General features: G+C 40.9%; 1 protein-coding gene across 2 annotated transcripts in view; it reads left to right on the top strand.

Moving 5' to 3' along the window:
- The window catches only part of lrrc9 (leucine rich repeat containing 9), a 20,540-nt gene extending 5,485 nt beyond the window's left edge, over positions 1-15,055 (top strand). The window contains exons 7-33 of one of the 2 annotated variants that reach the window (XM_013908433.1): positions 569-751; positions 1,363-1,518; positions 1,614-1,831; positions 1,965-2,096; positions 2,205-2,378; positions 2,456-2,573; positions 2,926-3,061; positions 3,151-3,291; positions 3,399-3,523; positions 4,306-4,485; positions 4,573-4,692; positions 4,846-5,037; positions 5,229-5,354; positions 5,521-5,661; positions 5,769-5,946; positions 6,032-6,252; positions 6,364-6,486; positions 6,566-6,696; positions 6,769-6,877; positions 6,969-7,108; positions 7,620-7,756; positions 8,211-8,428; positions 9,272-9,340; positions 10,235-10,360; positions 11,417-11,594; positions 13,011-13,137; positions 13,258-15,055. In XM_013908433.1, coding sequence (XP_013763887.1) covers positions 569-751; positions 1,363-1,518; positions 1,614-1,831; positions 1,965-2,096; positions 2,205-2,378; positions 2,456-2,573; positions 2,926-3,061; positions 3,151-3,291; positions 3,399-3,523; positions 4,306-4,485; positions 4,573-4,692; positions 4,846-5,037; positions 5,229-5,354; positions 5,521-5,661; positions 5,769-5,946; positions 6,032-6,252; positions 6,364-6,486; positions 6,566-6,696; positions 6,769-6,877; positions 6,969-7,108; positions 7,620-7,756; positions 8,211-8,428; positions 9,272-9,340; positions 10,235-10,360; positions 11,417-11,594; positions 13,011-13,137; positions 13,258-13,291 — 3,933 coding nt within the window. In that variant the 3' untranslated portion in view covers positions 13,292-15,055. The remainder of the gene's footprint in view (positions 1-568; positions 752-1,362; positions 1,519-1,613; positions 1,832-1,964; positions 2,097-2,204; positions 2,379-2,455; positions 2,574-2,925; positions 3,062-3,150; positions 3,292-3,398; positions 3,524-4,305; positions 4,486-4,572; positions 4,693-4,845; positions 5,038-5,228; positions 5,355-5,520; positions 5,662-5,768; positions 5,947-6,031; positions 6,253-6,363; positions 6,487-6,565; positions 6,697-6,768; positions 6,878-6,968; positions 7,109-7,619; positions 7,757-8,210; positions 8,429-9,271; positions 9,341-10,234; positions 10,361-11,416; positions 11,595-13,010; positions 13,138-13,257) is intronic. The other variant, XM_013908432.1, reaches the window with a different exon arrangement.
- Positions 15,056-18,851: the final 3,796 nt, after the last annotated feature.

The following is an 18,851-nucleotide window of genomic DNA, read 5'->3' as shown; positions in this document are numbered from 1 at the left end:
AAAAAAAAAAGTGTCCTTTAGGGTAAACGTACTTAGGATATGCAGAAACTTTGCTGTCCTAGTAAGTAAATAATATTTATTTAGAAATCACATGTAAACATAGCTTTCATTGACCAGGTTTTGTACAAATGAGTAATCCTATATACATGCATCCACATGTAATTACAAACATCAAATAAAAAAGTAAAAATTGAAGACAGAGTACAGATCAAAGGGCTAACAACAAATGTGCAGACACATAACGACGACAAGCAGAGGGGAGCTTAGGGGACTGGAAAGGTCAGAGAATAAGGTGGTTTTGAGCCTAGACTTAAAAGCAGAGATGGGGGGGGTGGTCTTTTTATGTCATGCAGTAATTGATTTCACAAACGTGGAGCAGCGGCTGCAAAGGCTCTGTCACCTTTTTGTTTGAAACATGACCTTGGGATGTGTAAGAGATCTCTGCCAGTAGGATCGGAGAGATCTGGGAGCTGGATGTGGACAAATGGGATTGTTGATGTAAGCTGAGGCCTGCCCATTATAAGAGCCTTAAAATTGACCTTGAGTCTTGAATCTTTTCCTGTAACAGGAGTTGAGCCAGCTTGCCCGACTGCCCCGTCTGAGTGAGTTAGCATTGAAAGACCCCACGTCAACCCCAAATCCGGTGTGTCTCCTTTGTAACTATGACACGCACATTCTTTACCACGTGCCAAGCCTCCAGCGACTCGACATCTACGACGTCTCCAGCAAGCAAATCAAGGAAGCAGCTGAGGTACTGATAAGATCCAAGCTTTTTTTTTTATGCTGCTTTGGGTTTAAATTGTTTGAAATAAATTTGTAAAATTACAGAAAAAGTTTGGTATAAAATTTAAAAAAAATTGTTAATTGACAGAATGTTTTTTTTCCTTTGTCTGTGAATAAATACCTAAATATTAGTAATATATTTTAAAAACGCCTAAATTTCTATAGTGGTAAAAAACAGGAGCTTTCTGTTTTTGTGTATTATTTATTTGATTTGGTGTTTATCTGTATTAAAAGCTCCAAAACTTTTAAAAATACAGTTAAAATTCTAAAATGTATGTCCTTCACATTTCCAGAGCCATTCAGTGGGCAAGTTTGTAGTCTTTGGTGGGCTGATTCTGGCCCCTGTGCCTTATGTTTGACACCCCTGCCTTATGGTATTTCTTCTAGGTTTCTATAAAAACAAGCTATATTTTTTAGTGGATGTATTTTGTTTTCTTGTTTTTCTATTTTTTCTTTCTTTAATCTGCCACATTTGATATTTTTGTTTTTTACAAAGATATTTAACAGTTATATTTGATGGATCTGTTATTTTGTTTTAGCCTGAAATAAGAATTGTTTTTTTTTTCATTTTTCGTTTAGTCTGCAGTGATGAAAAAAATTATGTACTACAATATGCGTGTACGCACAGCTCAGAGGAAACTAGCAGAGACCCGGCTCAGTCTGATAGAGAGGAAGAAAACTCTATCGCAGTCACCTGAAGAATGCATCAAGACTCTCACTCGTGCCCTTAAATTTGTATGTACTCTCCATAAAATGTCTTTTTGTAGCAGCTCTAAAAAGCTTCAGGTGTTTGTGTGCACAGAACGATTATAATTTGGATGCATTTCTAGCTCGAACGTGAGCTCTCCGTGGGGCCAGTTGTTTGCAAGAAACCTACCTGCCTGTCAGAAAGCGTAGAAGAAGGGCCACCACACCTGGATGAAGGCTTAGCAGAAAGAAATGAATCAATCAGTGGCATAAGTCAGGATCCAGCCACGGAGCACAAAGTACACGCTAAGATTGAAGCGCTGAGGAAACGACTCAAACTATGGACCAGGAGGCTAGATGAGTGAGTTTGCATTTTTGATGAGATACAGAGACAGTGTATCATTGCTTTATGTAAATTGATCTCTTAGGGGACAGCACAGAGCTAAACTGAAACTTTTAATCTGAAAAATTGATGTTCCTAATCTTATATTCAGGATTCACATCTGGTACGAGCGTGATTTGGCCCGAGCCACAAATAGGATGGAGTATACGGTGCAGTTTCTACTGATGGAGCTAGAAAGTGTTGGAAATATCCGTTTGGAGGAGGGCTGCTCCACAGATCCTTGGTACTTTTACTGTTCAGTATCATCCACTGTAACTGTAACCACTATGCAATTCACAGTAACAAATGGGAAATATACTCTCCTTCTTTTCTCTTTTGCTCTGACCGACAGGTTTACTTCTTGTTGTGACCTCCTACTTTCCCGCTTCTCTCCATCAGACTACAAAACGTATGGCATCACTGATATTAGGGTGAATAGAGTTATCCGCATCCACAATAGTGCACTGAGACTTTGCTTTGAGGACAAGATTCACCGTTTGCTAGCCAGCGAAGATTTATCTTCCCAGTAAGGCACGAAACAGATGATGAGCAGATTTTTAACAACTATGTTAAGCTTCATACTGTAACTCTATTCTTTCTAAGCAGGAATTACAGACGTCAGCTGGAGTATTTATTCTACATAGTTGACCCTGAAAAATGTGAGAAGGATGAAACTTTGCAGATTCTCCAGGAAGGCTTCAAAACAACAGAGCAGCAGAAGGTATGTGTGCTACCAGAAAGGATGCACAAGCTCCTATCACACACATTTATTCTACTAACAATTAGGGGAGTAATTGAAGCTAATTAGCCACACATTAGAGTTTATCACTCAACGCCTGCACACTTGTACACAGTGCAGTAAACGATATGTGCAAAAAGAAATTATCACGCTCATTTATGGAGCAGATTGCAATGAATACTAAAATGAGGGAAATTTATATTTGTGTGAAACTTTATGTGTGCCTGATTTGTGTCTGTATGGAGAGGTAACCACATTAGGGTTACAGAAGAATATGCTTGACTTGTGTTATTCTCACGCTTTCACTTTTTTACGCGATGACTCTCTAAATTAGGCCATGGGAAAAGAGGGTGCTATACCTTTTTCCAATAGCCTGAGTTTGAACGAGCAGTCCAGAATTGAGTACACACTTCGCCAGACCAGCCAAAGTCACACTAAACACAGCATGGATACGATTCCCTTCAGGCACGGTGAGGTCATTTTACAGATTTCATTCATTTCATTATGTTTTTATGCTGTTTTTTTAGAAGCTAAACTGCTAATGCTCTTTTGCTTGTAGGTCAGGTCAATGTTTCCAAAGTGTTCGTGGGTAAAAGCATGCACATCCGAGATGGAGAACCGGTGGACAGAAGCAATTATCCTGGAGTTTACTCTGTGTATCGCAGTGTGGAGACAAAGCACAGATCTGCAATGAGTGAAGGTATTCACTGAATTAAAAGGAACAACAGCAGTTGCCTTTTTTGTAATTGTTGTTGCTTGTTTCTTCACTCCCAATTATTTTTACATCTCTGTGTCCTTTTCATTCAGAAAGATCCGGCTCCAACAAAACACACACTGATCTTGAGTCCAGTCCCCGCCGAAGGCAGTGGTTTGTGTTTGACCACGAGCTTGTCCTGCCCGAGTACATCATATATTATGAATACATCACTCAGGTAAATTATTGCATACATTCCTTTGACTGTTACAGATGAAACACAATTGTTCTCTGTGGAGGTGTTTCTTCATCTTTTAATATTTAGATATTGAAAAATTGCTGCATTATTTAAAGCGATAACATGCCTAAATCTCAGTTTCAATCCCTGTGATTTAGGAAGTGCAGGTTATTTAGTAATCACAAATTTGGTGATGCCCATGTTTTTCGTGGGCAAGGTACTGAACCTCAGCTTACCTTCAACGCATTCATTGTGAATTGGATGCCATAGATCAAGCACTTAAAGTTCCTATTCAGAAAAAATGAGGGCAGATCTGGAGTTTGACTTTTGGATCTTCAATTATTGACATGTAATGTGTTTACTTTTGTCTGTACAGACCAGGTTAATCATCTGCTGCCTGTGACAGATCTAAAATATCCGCCGTCATTATTTCTAAGAGTCAGCTGCATCGGTTGGAAGCCTCTAAATAGATGAAGGACATTTTTTATTGAGGTTGGAGATCAGACAGCTGAGCTGCAGTTTTCGCGCTACATCCCTTGATTTGATGGGTTTGTTTTCATGTGGGAAACTAAACTAAACTAAGAGTTTAGAAACATGAAAGTGCAATTGTTTGTGCAGGTTATGTTTCTGTGCATGAATTATGATGAGTATGTGTTGGTTGCTCCCCACCTATCTATCTAGACGTCATATTTATTAATTATAATATTAATTTAAAAAAAGAAGTTAAAAAAATGCATCTGTTGGCAGTACATGTTGTAAACATTTTGATTTGCCTTGTCTAGGACAAAGACAAACCTACATTGCTGAGCCATAGCACAGACAGAGATCCTTCCAATGATGTTGCTCTGGACAAAGAGGTCCTCAACAGGGAACCTGTTCTTAAACCTCAGCCCAAGTTATTGAGCTTGGATGATAAAATTCTGCTTAGTGTTGCCCGAGCCAATGTCCTCAGTCAAATCACAGTAAGTGCTCTGCCGTTTTAAATAAGAGGTTGAATATGAAGCAGTTTCATTTCAGTTTGAACCATCATTGTTGCATTGAATCTCCAGGTGCTTAACCTTCATGGCAACAGCCTGAGCAACATAAAGGAGATTTCCAGCCTCACGGCTCTAAGGCATCTTACTGTCAGCTTCAATGAGTTCACGCACCTTGATGACATTTCTCACATGGTAATACAAAATAATGTTAAGATAACACTTAAGAGTGTGTTTAAGTCAAAGAATGCTTCTTTTATGATGTCCCTCTCTATTATTTGTGAAACTGAATAGTGGCTGCATTGCCATAAAGTGGAACTCTCACCTGCTCTCTTACCTAAACTACAGCCAAATCTTGAGTTTTTGGACGCTAGCTTTAACCACCTGGTGACTCTGGAAGGTCTGCGGGGGCTGGGACAGCTCAAACAACTCGATGTGCGCTGGAACAAGCTGACCAAGGTCAGAGAGGATACAGCTGTGCTCAGAAAACACACACCTGCTCTGCTGAAACTGGACACCCGATACAATCCTTGGAACAGGGTGTGTGCTGTGATCAAATAGAAAAAATAACTCGAAATATTCAAGGTTGAACCTCAGCAATAGTAATACTACGTATATGCTCAGAATATGTATGTTAAAAATATGAATCTGAGTCTATGTTTCAAACTATACCACTGAAAGTGGCCTCAAATTGTAGAAGTGACTGAGTGAAGATGATTCCCTTCTTCCAGCCCGAGGCAGTCAGAATGACCATACTAGGCCATCTCATGAACCTCACACACCTGGATGATGTGCTGGTAGCAGAGGAGGAGGCTGCTGAAGCTGTTCAGATGGCAGCTGGGTCCAAAATTAACCAGGTGAAGATTTTGTCAATATTTCTTTTTATATACTAGATTTTATTTGGTTGAGCTGATCTATGTAAAGAGACGTTGTTTATATGAACAAATCCAAAATTGATGGATTAAAGTAAATGTTTTAAGTGAAGTATGGTAATTCAGTCAGACTCGTTGACACTGCTCGTAGGCGTCTCTTCTGGCACACTCGCGTACCAAGAGTGACCGTCCCCGCACTCTTAGTCTGCTGTCAACAGCCCAGCTCCTGTATCATTTGAGTCCATCACCCTGGGGCCTTGGTAAAGAACTGGACCAAGACTGGACTGCAAAAGTGAGCTTCAGCATGTGGGCTTCTCAGTAAAGACGTTTTTAGGAGCGGTACTAGGTGGGATGATGTTGATCTTTGTTACCTTTTGTGTCTACCAAATTGCTGACCAGATCACCACCCTGAACCTTGACAACCAGAGGATTTCCAAGATGATCAATCTAAGTAAGCTGGTGAACCTGCGCTGGGCCTCCTTTAATGATAACGAGATCTCAAAAGTCGAGGGTCTGGACAACTGCCTGAAGCTGGAAGAACTGTCCCTAAACAACAACAGTATTTGCACACTCAGTGGTCAGTCGCACTCTCCGCTTCCCAAGGAGAAATCACACAGTGCCGTCATTGTTTCCATGTCTGTATTTGGTCACTGTTTCCTCAGGCCTCACACGACTCCATTGCCTAAATAAACTGAGTGTAGATGGGAATCGGCTAACCAGTCTGGACGTCTCAACTCTCGACGGGCTGTCCAGCTTGTCTTTTCTGTCAGCTGAGAACAACTGTATTGCTTCTCTTCATGGCATCCAGAGACTTCGGTCTCTCCTTGAACTTTACATCGGCAGCAACCAGATCTCTACATCAAGAGACATCTACTGTCTGAAAGTGAGCATCTAGTTAACATTTAAAAATGGATGAGAAGGTGAAATAAGAAGAGTAGAATTTAATTTTAATTAATTTTACTATGTGAGCTTATGTGACCATTTTGCTTTTCAGGGATTGACAAACCTCCTCATCCTGGATCTCTGTGGGAACCCTTTAGTGGAGAAACTGGAAAACTATCGAATATATGTAGTGTTTCATCTCCCCTTCCTCAAAGCTCTGGATGGAATTGCAGTGGTATGAGCTTAAAAAGTCATATTACAGCGGTTGTTTCCAGTATTTTGTAATTTCTCTTCTTTTCTGCTGTTTTCTCTAGGAAGCAAGTGAGTGTGAGAGTGCAAAGAATATGTTTATGGGAAGACTGACCACCGACACAGTGGCAGAGAAGCTGGGCCACTCAAACTACACAGAAATCACACACCTAAACCTTCAGGCCTGTTCCATTAGGTAATAACAGTGTTGTAATAAAAGAGATTATAAAGAAAGATAAAGCCTTAAAAATATATTTTTTTCCCACAGGATAGTTGATCTGTCTCCACCAGAACTCTTCCGTAATGTGCGCTGCATCAACTTAGACCATAGCAACCTCACATCCTTCTCAGGCCTCATCCACCTGCCCAACATCAAAGTACACAGTGCACCAAATGCCAGTACACTGTAATACACTGGCTGGAAATGCATCATGTTCAAAGAAATTATTTATGTTGTATTCTTTACAGGCTCTGTGTCTCAACTATAACCACATAGAGTCAATTCTGCCCAGGCAGAAGACTCAGACTCATCTGACAAGCAGACAGATACTATACAGCAAAGTGCACTCCAGTGGCTACAGCCAACAGAGCACATCTAAAGCCAGCAGGTAATCTAGTGTAGTTTTATTTATGGGTTTTGTGCAAAAACAAGCTTCTTTTAAAAGTATTTCAATAGAGTTTTGTGCAGTCTAACCATGAGGGGGCAGCACTGACCAGCCAATGTGTGAGCTGCCTTAAATTTAACAGAAGCTGCTGGCAAACTATGATGAATTTATTTGTAGTCAGAGTTTCAGTCAGAGAAATTCTTTTTTAATATATAAAAAAAAGTAAGCATTTAAAATGGGGCATTTCCTTTGAGGTAAAGACTACAATAAACTAAACAATTAAAACCTATTTAGTCTGTAGATTAATATAAACATTAGATGAAATATTTGTTGTGCAGAACCACAACACAATGTAGTGCTGTGAGAGCCATCCATTTGTTTAGCCAGACTGTGATTGCCTTGATGTGGTCTGCACCTGTGAGGTCTGACCAGTTAGACGTGGCAGCGGGAGGGACAACGAGGTGCTCGTTTAACCACCGAGATTTCAAACGGCCTTTCTCTAACTGCGTTTAAGGGATACTGGGCCCACTGGCAGCCTGGAGCCACTGATGGGAAGCCTGGAGGTGCTTCATTTGAGTCACAATGGCATCTCCAATATGGCCAATCTGCAGCTCAGCAGGCTCACCAATCTTAAAGCACTCTTCCTCGAAGGTATGTATGGTTGACGTTGCCACCCTTTTCTCTGCAAGCCGTTTAAAAGTGCACTACACAGAGGCTGTGAAAAGGCAAGCGCAAAGAGCAAAGTCTCCCCTATAGACCTAAGGCCAGGTGGGGGATGAGACGCAAAGAAAAGAATGATTGACTTTCTTTTCAACAGCTTTTGATGGCTTTTGATTGAGTTTTGCTTTGCTGGGGTGATTTGTCCCACAAAGCCAACCCTACTTTTCTTTCTTAGAAACCTTTGGAAGCTTGGTTTGTAATTTCAGCACTGTTTACAGCCGAGTCAAGCAAGAAATACCCAAGAAGTGTTTATATGGGCCTAAAATTCTGCCTTTTATATTCTTCAGGGTGTGCAATTTACTCTAGTAGTTAGTATATAGAAATATTAGGGTACTGTTTGGGATGTCTGTTCGTTTTGATTTTCTAAAGTTTGGTCTCTCAACAGGCAATGAGATAAACCAAGTGGAAGGCTTGGAAGGGCTTCACCAACTCAGAGAGCTTGTGTTGAACAGAAACCGGATTAAAACTCTGACCAAGAACTCTTTCGCAGCCCAGGCTCTCCTCCTAGAGCTGCACCTGGCACAGAACCGGATCCGGGAGCTGAACCATCTCGATCCTCTGATTGAGCTTCGCAAGCTCTCCCTCGACATGAACAAGCTGCAGGTATTCAGCTTCAGCAGAGGTAGTAGTAGCAGCCTCCTCGCATGCTAGATTTTTAAAAAATGTTTATATTCACAATTTTAATGAAACGGCATATTCAATTAAACTGCATGAATAACTCAGAACGCCGTGATTTCTTGAGGTCACCGCCGAGGTCACAGCCATCTTTTGTGCAGTTTTGCGATTTACTACCAACTTTTACTGATTGGTTCACATGTGTCAGATGTATTTTGTTCACTGTGCAGCAGTATTACTTTTCCCTGCATTTGCAAAGTAAGACTTGAAGTATAGTAATCATGAGTCATTACTACCCACTGTGGCATGCAAGGGGTCGCATTAAGGAGAATCAAGTTTGATTGAAGGTCACGGCTGTGTGTATAAAGAATCAGGGGGAACAATCAGGACAACGTGTAATCAGCTTCTCGGGCTGCATCTCCTCACACAGAGCGAGTGATTTGCACTTTTGTTGCCGGTTCCTTCTTCCCATCACTTCCTTAATGTTTTCACGCATTCAATTAAGACATAGAAATAAAGCAATCATCCAGAGCGTTATTCCTCACAGTGGGGGCGTCTTTGAATCACAGCCAAGTCCGAGTATAAAGCTGGGAATGAGAGAAAACATCCCCATGGCCTGTTGCGTGCCCAAAGTCTTTCATGAGATTAATGAGGGCTCACACATGTAATCTCTCCCATCAGCTGCTTCCATCCTGCCCACACCAAAATTATGAAAGGTTCAGCCCTGATGCAAATGCCTCTGTTATCAACACATAGCAAGGAACAGCTAAATGAGGGGTTATGAGTAAAAAAGAACTTTGAAATAATCTTTGCCTCTCTACTTCTTTGCAGGACATCGCAGAGCTTGACAAATTAGAAACTCTTCCCTCACTGAAGGAGCTCTCTGTTGTTGGCAATCCTGTGAGTATTAACAAGTTTTATAGGCAGTTTGTCCATTGGGTGGGTTCTGTCTTTATTTGCATCCACTTGCTGTCAGTCACAGAACATATCTTGAACTCACGATCTCTTGAACAAATAATCAAAAGCACGCCGAGTTCTCATTTTCACAATCCGATACGCTAACACAGGGTAATTCTGAGGTTCCAAATTAAGTGATTACACGATGGACCGTCTGCTGTGCCTCAAACTGGCTGGCATCAGAGACAAATTCGTTGACCAAATGGTTGTGTGCTATTGGCCCTGTTACATCACCCATCTGGAGCTCATGCAGCCCTCAGCAGTGCCTGCAGCCCAGGGCCTGTCTATTGTCCACTGGGTAATGCTCAGCTGCGGTAGCCTCTTTACTGCTCGATCTCATCCCCCTTCTGTTCCCATGCGGTGGGGGTGGTGGTGGTAGTGGGGTTAATCCTGCCAGGGGGTAGAGGCCAACAGCCACCCTGGAGACAATACCTCCTGCTGTTGACCGCATGAGATCCTTTAGCTATGTTCCCTAGCCAAAGTCTGTCTCCTCCTTTTTCAATGGACATCCATTGGCATGCACTCACAACCTCATCAAAGCAGAAGTGTCCTGCAGGAACAGGCAGTTCTGTGGCTGTACAGGCTGGGTGTATAGCGTGGCATACAGGGTGCCCTCAGCTGGGAAGGGATCTATGTGCTGCTGTCAGCTGGGTCACTGGAATAGCTGCTGGGAACATGGTAAATACACTGGGAGCCACATAGCATCATATTTATCCCAGATGCCTCAAAGCAGACTGGGCTCATCTCCAGAATTAATATTTCTGAGGAGTGGTTGATAGCCAGACTGTTTAACGAAACATTTGTTTGTTCGTTTTTTTGTTTTGTTTTGTTTTTCAGGTGGCACGCAATTCTGTCCACAGACCAGCAGTGGTGCTTCGCCTGCCCCAGCTGCAGGTCCTGGATGGTGTGGACATCACTCTGGAGGAAAGAACCAGGGTGGAACTCCTCAATGCTGATTCATCAGTGAGAACTGTACAAATGCATGCTCGATCCAATGCGTAGGGTCGTCACACCTGTTAAATGTTACACAGTAATTTTTTCTTCCAAAGATTATGTTTAAGATACATTTTAACTCTTGCTTTGAGCCAGCAAAACTCCAATTTCCCTCTGTTTTGTTTCTAAGAGAGGTGGGAAACACTCTTGACCTCAGTCTTTGGAAATTTTAACAAATATATGTAAGGTTAGTGTATAGCTGAGATACGAACACCTATCCTCTCCTACTGTACTTTAGTTGAATTTTAATTCTGACTGAATTACAAATGTACAAATGAAGACACTGTGTATGCAAAATGCCATAATGGGCCTTATCATGAAAGATGTAGTCCAGCTGGAAGAGTCAAAATGCCAACATCCAAACCACAGACCACAGCCACCCTGAATAGTATGACTGATATTAGTATGACTGATTTAATGTTCATGTAATGAGAAACCGGGACAGTAATTCTCCCGCAGCACTGAATTAAAAGCGGTCTAAGCCTGCTAGCATCATCCTGCTGATTAGATGAAATGTGCCCGGCCGATAATGCACCAGTGGATTTACCCCCTATTAGCCAGGTCAACACGACCCCCCTCTGCTTGTTAGACGTAAGTATGGAAATGAGCAGAGATCCTGGGTTTTCTCATTAAAAACACAAATGCAGCCCTCCCTCTGTTGACTCTCATGAATGCCATCTGAGTTGTCACTTTCAATCTGTGCCTGTAGCTGCTTTGCTTGAATGTAAATGTTGTTATTTATGCGTAGTAATTACTGTTGGCCTATAAGATGCTTATATATGTGGAACAGCAAGCAATCTAATCCCCAGTCCCCTGGCAAGTGTGTAGGGTGTAGTGGACACATTGCATGGACCGTGGACAGCAGCAGAGATAGAAAAGTGGAGAAAAAATGTTTTATGTTAGAATACATATACTAGTGAGGAACTTAGATGCACTTAATAGATCATGTTTGCATGTTATGCTTCACATCAGTTCTGTCCTGGAGAATTATGTCCATTTACCTTATTCCCTCCTTGTTTTTTAAAGCCATACTCCCATCACCCCGGAGCTCTCCTTCCTACAAGTGAAGTTAACCTTCCTGGACTGCTCGTGCCCCACAACCCCACTCTAAGAGTAATGAGTGTAAGCGGAGGGCCGCAGAATGTGATGCACGGGCACAATGTCCTGCAAAATAACATAGACGAAGACCATTACACATACAAATGTGAGTATAACATACAAACCCAAATCCAAAAAAGTTGGGATGCTGTGTAAAGTCTAAATAGAATAAAATGTGATCACAGAAAACACATCAGAGTTTTAAAATAAGAAAATGTACCATTCAAGAAAAAGATTCTCTTCAATTTGATGGCAGCAACACAATTTAAAAATGTTGGGACAGGTCCATGTTTACCACTGTGTAGCAGTCGGTCTTCTTTTAACAACAGTCTATAAACATCTGGGAACTGATGTCTACATCACTTGCTTGACATTTGGGAGACAAATATATTGCTGAATAGTCCTGGATCTGCTGAGCTGTTTGATTTTATGGTGCACCAGATCTTTTCGATTGGTGAAACGTCTGGACAGCAGGCTGGCCAGTTCAGCACTACATTCTTCTACTATGAAGCTGTGCTGTTGTAATAGGTTCAGTATGTGGTTTAGCATTGTCTTGCTGAAAAGATGTCTGGATAGGTGCATATGTTGCTCTAAAACTGGTATGGAGGCTTTTGAACTGAGTGTTGATTGTCTTTCCCCTCCTTACTCTGGAGGATTTTTCATCCTTGCTTTCTAAAAAGAATGCAAAATTTGGATTCCTCCGACCACAGAACAGTTTTATAATTTGCCTCGGTTCATTTTAAAAGAGCTTCGGCCCAGAGAAGACGGCTCATGTTCACAAATGGATTCTTGTTTGTGTGATAGAGCTTGGATCTGCATTTGCGGATGGCGGAGTGAACTGTGTTCACAGTCAATGATTTCAGGAAGCATTCCTAAGCCCATGCAGTGATTTCCATGATATAATCATGTCCGTTTTTAATGCAGTGCTACCCGAGGGCCCGAAGATCACAGACATCCAATATTTTCAGTCTTATCTGTTGCGCACAGAGATTTCTCTGGAATTTCAGAATCTTTTGTTGATATTATGTACAGTAGACGATGAGATATTAAAAGTCTTCTTAATTTTGTGTTGAGTTTTTTTGTAGAAAACTGTTGCAAAATGTTCCTCCATCTGTTTTTTCTTAGTACCACTTACTTTTTCCAGCCTTTTATTGCCTTTCTACCAATTATCTTTTGTCAGAGGTGTTGCTCCTATCACCTTCAAAATTTGAAAACATTTTTCCTTAAAATTTTTTATTTTCTCAGTTTAAACATTTGAGATATTTACTGTGTTCTGCGGTAAATAAAATTATTGGTTTATGGGGTTTGTAAATTGTTGTAATCGGTTTTTAGTTTTACACAGTTTCCTAACGTCTTGGAATTGGGTTTCTTTTTCTTCTTGATGTAAAAATGCCTTGTTTTCAGCTGCCATATGTAACTTGTTATATAGAGATTAGCTGTTCTCCTTTGTGCTCTGTCGCAGTAAGAATGATAGACGTTTCAGTGATATCTAATATTACGCCTGTATTAACTCCCCACCCAGGTAAGAAGCACAAACACAGTAACGTTGCTCGAAGTGGCCAAACTGATATTTACTTCAGACACAACCGAAGAACAGGAAGCAACATTCCGACCACTGCTGGGAACAGACAACAAGAACAAGACAGCAGGTTGGTAAAAGAAAAAAACAGTGTATATCTGATTTTTTTTCTCCTTATTTTTCCTGATGGAAAACTTTTAAAAAGAACTCAGAGTAAACTAAAAGTTTGTTTACACTTGTTGTATTCCAGATTCCCAAATGGCGGTAGACTTCCACCCCAGTAGGAATCAGAAGAGGTGGAACACGAGGTGAACACATATGGCGGCCATCGCTGTTGTTTGTTTTTATGTCCTGGTGTGAAATTAATGACAACAATAATCTATGTGTATCTAAATCGTGGGATTTTTGTATGTTTTAATAAATTACTATTAGTTAATACAAGCAGCACTTTAAACTGAACTGCCTCTGATGTAAATTAGGCCGTTTTTTGGGGGGGGGGCACATGTCGTGCCTTCCTCTCAAATGCATATATAATGATTGAGACTTCATTTTTTTTATATGCGGATCACTAACCATGGTAATCTGAGGATGAGAGGTTTTGGTGTCATTTTGAATGCCATCTCATCTTTTGCAAACAAGTAGAAAAAACACACAGATGTAAGGGCGTGTGAGGCTGGCATGCCGCGTCCATCGGGTCAGATGCATCCCCAACAAGTGGATAATCCAGCTTTAGCACACCTCTCTGTGGACAGTAATCTGCAGTCGCTCAGATAAAGATATAATCTTGAATACGGTCCAAATGGATTTCAGAGATTGTCAGTTTCATCATGTTAGCCTCTTTTCGAAAAGCCCACAGCAGTTTCGTCTCTAACGTGCAAATCTCCTGTGTTGTAATGAACCCACTCCACTTTGTGTTTATGATGTTAGCTCAGTGGAGCATTAAAATATATTCTTCCTGTTTTCCTGTTGGCATAATCTAGTGGTGCCACAGTCAACAAAAACACCAGTCTGAATAAGCCACATAAGGCATAAATATGTGAAGTAAAAACTCCTTACTGCAACGGGAAACATTTAAATAAAAAGCTTCATTGCTTTCACAGTTGCTCTGCTGACTATCATACATTAGATCAACATAGCAACTTGAGGTTTTATAACAAAATTTGTGCAAAATTACACAGAGGAATATAATTATGAAATCGCCAGTTTAAAAGACACAGTGTTCGCTGCAGAGATTACGCATTGGTGGTGTTAACATGACCACTAGGTGTCCTTAGAGCTCCATTAACACTGCTAATCAGTCAGTGAGTTTTGACCTGTATGCTGTAAGCTGAAGGAGGATGTTTGCACTTCACTTTTGTGTCTCTCTTTCCGTGCAGCCTTTTTGCTCAACATCCCAGAAATAAGCCAGCTCTACGCAGAAAAAGTGAAAAGCTCTCCCCAAACAAGCTCCCCTAATGCATGTACTTAACTTCACTTAATTTGTGTTAATTCCCAGCATTAAGCGGGGCTAATGACTGCACAAGTGAGTGCACTGTCATTACCCTGCTCTGCCTGACATCAAATGGCAGCTGATGTACTTCTCTTGGAAAAAAAAAGCACAGGAGAGATTTGGGGGCTCAGTGTGAGTGCTCTAATGCGTTAGGTACTGCAGAGGATAATTACACATTTTATATTTGAGTACAGTATGCGCAGTATGGATAGTTATAAATATATTTCTAATTCCTGTCGTGCGTGGTGTAAGCTTATAGTGAGCATGCCACTTTGCACGGCGTGTCTCATATCTGCATATCTTTCAGTGTTTCTTACATTAAAACGACATTATCATAAAGATTGTGAATAATTCATCACTTCTGTGCGAACCCAGATGCACTGCTCCCTCTGTCTATCTCGCTGCCTTTCCTAGCTCCTCCATGTGAGTAGACCACATGGTTTGTTGCTGGTTTAATGGGATGGAATGTGACAGGTTATGTTTTCATCTGCCTTATATGAAGGCAGGAGTGACCGAGAGGGAGAAGAAGGAGAAGAAGAGACGCAGAGAGTGAGAGTGAGGGGTGGAGAAGGGGGGAGTGAGCTGTCCTCTGCAGTTGTAATCTGGATTCAGAATTAGACATGTTTGAGCTTGTTGTGAATCTGTTATAGATGATGCCTGCCCCCTTCCCCCCAAAAACCTCGCTACACACACACACACACACAGAAAAACGCATGCTCTGCATGGGGCCATTACTGCTGGTCCACTAACTCCCTACATTTGCTGTGTCTGTGCATTCAGAGCACCATTAGTCCAAGACTCTGTGAATAATTGCTGAATGGACCGCGTTTTCACAGCTATCTACTCAGGTTCAAGTGTTGGAGGGGAGGTTAGAGGGGTGACGACGCGGATTGAAGTTTGATGCGGAGGTTAACGCCGCATGTTGTGCAGTGCTTGTCGAAAATGCGCCGCATGTGTAATGGATGACCGACGTTACACTCCACATGCATTACACATTCGCCAACCTGTATTAACTTTTAGAAGTGCTTTGATAGGGGCTACAATTTCATCAACATCATCACTTGAGTTGAAATTGCTTTTGGAAAAAATGAACTTGCAATTGACGACCAACTGCAAGTCATCAAGGAAAATTATTTTGTTCTCAAAAGGTGCATATTATGGCCCAAGTTCATTTTATCCTTACAAATACATCCTCTATCTTGACATATTGCTTCTCTTGAAATCTGTCATTGAGTTATTGCTGTCGCTTGTGATTTGCCTGTAATTTGTTTCCTGTGGAATAAATCGTGACTGGCGAGAGGAGAGAAAAGAATGGAGTGAGAGTGACAGTCAGAATGAAAAGGAAAATGCTTTTATTTTGTGCAGACATTTTGGATAAGAGCCCGCATCACAGAGGCATTAAATCTTAATTGCTTTCCATTTCAGGAATCATGTGTCGTTTATAACATTATTGAACTTGTGTGTCATTAATAACATTATTTCAATCACGCAAAGTGTATTGCGAAATGGCAAAAACAAGTTAACAGAACAACCAAACAAGAGAACGAATTCATAATTTTCTTGCAAATTTATCAGGAATCAATTTTCGGAGCTTTGTCAGATGGTTTGCTTTTGGGTAATTTGGTATCAGCCTTTCATATTTCATACAATTTGCAATGTGTTTCTCCTTTAATGACTTAAGTGTTAATTCAAGTGGATATTCTTCACCAGAGGGCTTTGACAAAAACACAGCAATGATTTTAAATACGCGGCGCTATGGGAGGATTGTGGACATGTTGCCGTTATTGATGAGTTTTTTTCTGTTATTATGGTTTATTGTGTCCTATGCGGAATAGAAATCGCTTTTTAAGATGACAAGGAAACATGACCTCCTGCCCACCCTTATCCCCTGAGCCCCATTGAGCAACAACAACAATTTAATCTCTTTTGACCCCGATTGTTATTTTTCTTTGTGTTTGTATCTTGGCCTTTTTAGTGATCGCTTCATGATCCTCCCTTTTTGCCCCGCTTCTTTCTAAGTAGACACTTTGCCACAATCACTTTCATTATATTGAAATAAAACACTTGCTTGGATTTGCTCTTTTTGTGTTAAGAACACGATAACAAGGATTTAGAATGCAATATTAATATTCTTAATCCCTTCTCAGTTATTAGGGTCGACTAAGCGCTTTAGAAACGGCATTTAAAGATCCTGGCAAGTGCCAAGTTGAAAAATTGTTTTGGATAAAGAAGATAAACAAACCCATGGGATGCGCCATTTGATGTCATTATAATTGCAAAGAAGGATGGTCTTTACATTGTTCAGTGAAAAGCAGGTTAGAATGGTAAACCCCTTTGTTTTATAAGAGTGGTATCTGTATTTTTTTTAAGTTAAGTTTTAATGTATATGTCTGAACTTAATTATACAAGGTCTAAATGAAGCTGGTTAGTGTTTTCACAAAATAAGTGAGGTGATATACAATAGTTGTAATTATATCATTTTCACAATGAGAACTTCTATTCTTAAATTGTTGATCTACAGTACTGAGTGGAAGTCTTAAGCCACCCCTAATTTCTTTATATTTTGCTTCCAAGAAACCAGACTATCTTGTCATTTTTAGAGTTATTCTTTGGACAATGACTGCTTTTTCAGTCATTTTCAGTCCAGTCCTTGTACCTGACCATTTTAAGATAAGATAAGATAAGATAAGATAAGATAACCTTTATTAGTCCCACACGTGGGAAATTTGTTTTGTCACAGCAGGAAGTGGACAGTGCAAAAGTTGAGGCAAAAATTAGGATACAATAAGAATAAATACAGTACACAACTGTACAGAATAGAATAAAATAAAATACTATATACAGTAGAATAAAATAAAATAAATATACAATAAGATAAAAATAGAATACAAATACAAATGCTATATACAACTGAGTAAAAATACAACGATGACAGAAAGGATTATTGCACTTAGTATTATTGCATATGTATGGATGTGTGTGTTTGATCAGTTAAAGTTTTTATTATGGTGTCTGACAGCAGTGGGGAGGAAAGACCTGCGAAATCTCTCCGTCCCACACCGTGGGTGCCGCATTCTCCCACTGAAGGAGCTGCTCAGTGCTGTCACAGTCTGCTGCATGGGGTGGGAGATGTTGTCCAACAGGGATGACAGCTTAGCCACCATTCTCCTGTCACTCACCACCTCCACTGGGTCCAGAGGGCATCCAAGAACAGAGCTGGCCCTTCGGATCACCCTGTTCAGTCTCTTCCTGTCCCCAGCAGAGATGCTGCCGCCCCAGCAGACCACACCATAAAAGATAGCAGAAGCCACAACAGAGTCATAGAAGGTCTTCAGGAGTGGGCCCTCCACTCCAAATGACCTGAGTCTCCGCAGCAGGTACAGCCTGCTCTGCCCTTTCCTGTAGAGGGCGTCTGAGTTATGAGTCCAGTCCAGTCTGTTGTTCAGATGAACACCAAGGTACCTGTAGCTGTCCACAGCCTCAATGTCCATACCTTGGATGTTCAGTGGTTGAAGTGGAGAATGCTTGTGCCTGCGGAAGTCTACCACCAGTTCCTTGGTTTTACTGGCGTTGATCTGGAGGTAGTTCAGCTGGCACCAGTCCACAAAGTCTTGGGTCAGTCCTCTGTACTCCCTGTCGTCCCCATCAGTGATGAGGCCGACTATTGCAGAGTCATCAGAGAACTTCTGCAGGAATGTTTCATTTTTTTAAAGTCATTTAAAACTGACCTATGAATCATTCAACCATAAAACAGGCACCTAACTCAAGGGATGAACAAGTCTATAAGTATTACAGACAACTTGGCAAAGAATCCTTTTGAAATTGTATCTTTAGGCACTTTGTTGCCAGCAGCCTGTAGCAAAAATACATAATTTGGCTTTAGCTAAATGAAAAATGCCAAAGATAACGTGCAAAAAAAATAACATTTTCCAAAATGTGAGATATTTTAGGATGGTGTACATAGCTTGTAATGTGAGGAAACTGAACCAATGGAGGGCAGAAGAAGTAGCACACCTTAAAATCTATCCACAGCAGATGAACAGTATTTGATAGTAATTTCTTTAAGAAATCTACATCTGTCCCTTCAGTTGATCCATCTACTGTTTACTGAAGCCTCGTCAGAAATGGTCTCAGTGGAAGGGTGGCTGTCAAGAAGCCATTCATAGGGAAGAGGGAAAGCAGAGAAAAGGCTGACGATCAGTGACAACGGGTCTTTTTGGAGTATGTCATGGTTTGGGGCTGCAAGTGATCATGGTAATGATCTTGTCAAAATTGATGGAGTTATGAACCCAGAAAAGTACCATCAGTTCTACCACCTGGAAAACATCTCATTGGCAAAAGCTTCATTTTTCATT

This window comes from Pundamilia nyererei, unplaced genomic scaffold (genome assembly GCF_000239375.1).
Source record: "Pundamilia nyererei isolate P.nyererei 1_Seehausen unplaced genomic scaffold, PunNye1.0 scaffold00010, whole genome shotgun sequence".
Classification (NCBI taxonomy): Eukaryota; Metazoa; Chordata; class Actinopteri; order Cichliformes; family Cichlidae; genus Pundamilia; species Pundamilia nyererei.
Note: the sequence above shows the minus strand (reverse complement) of the source record. Positions and strands in the feature narration are given on the sequence as shown.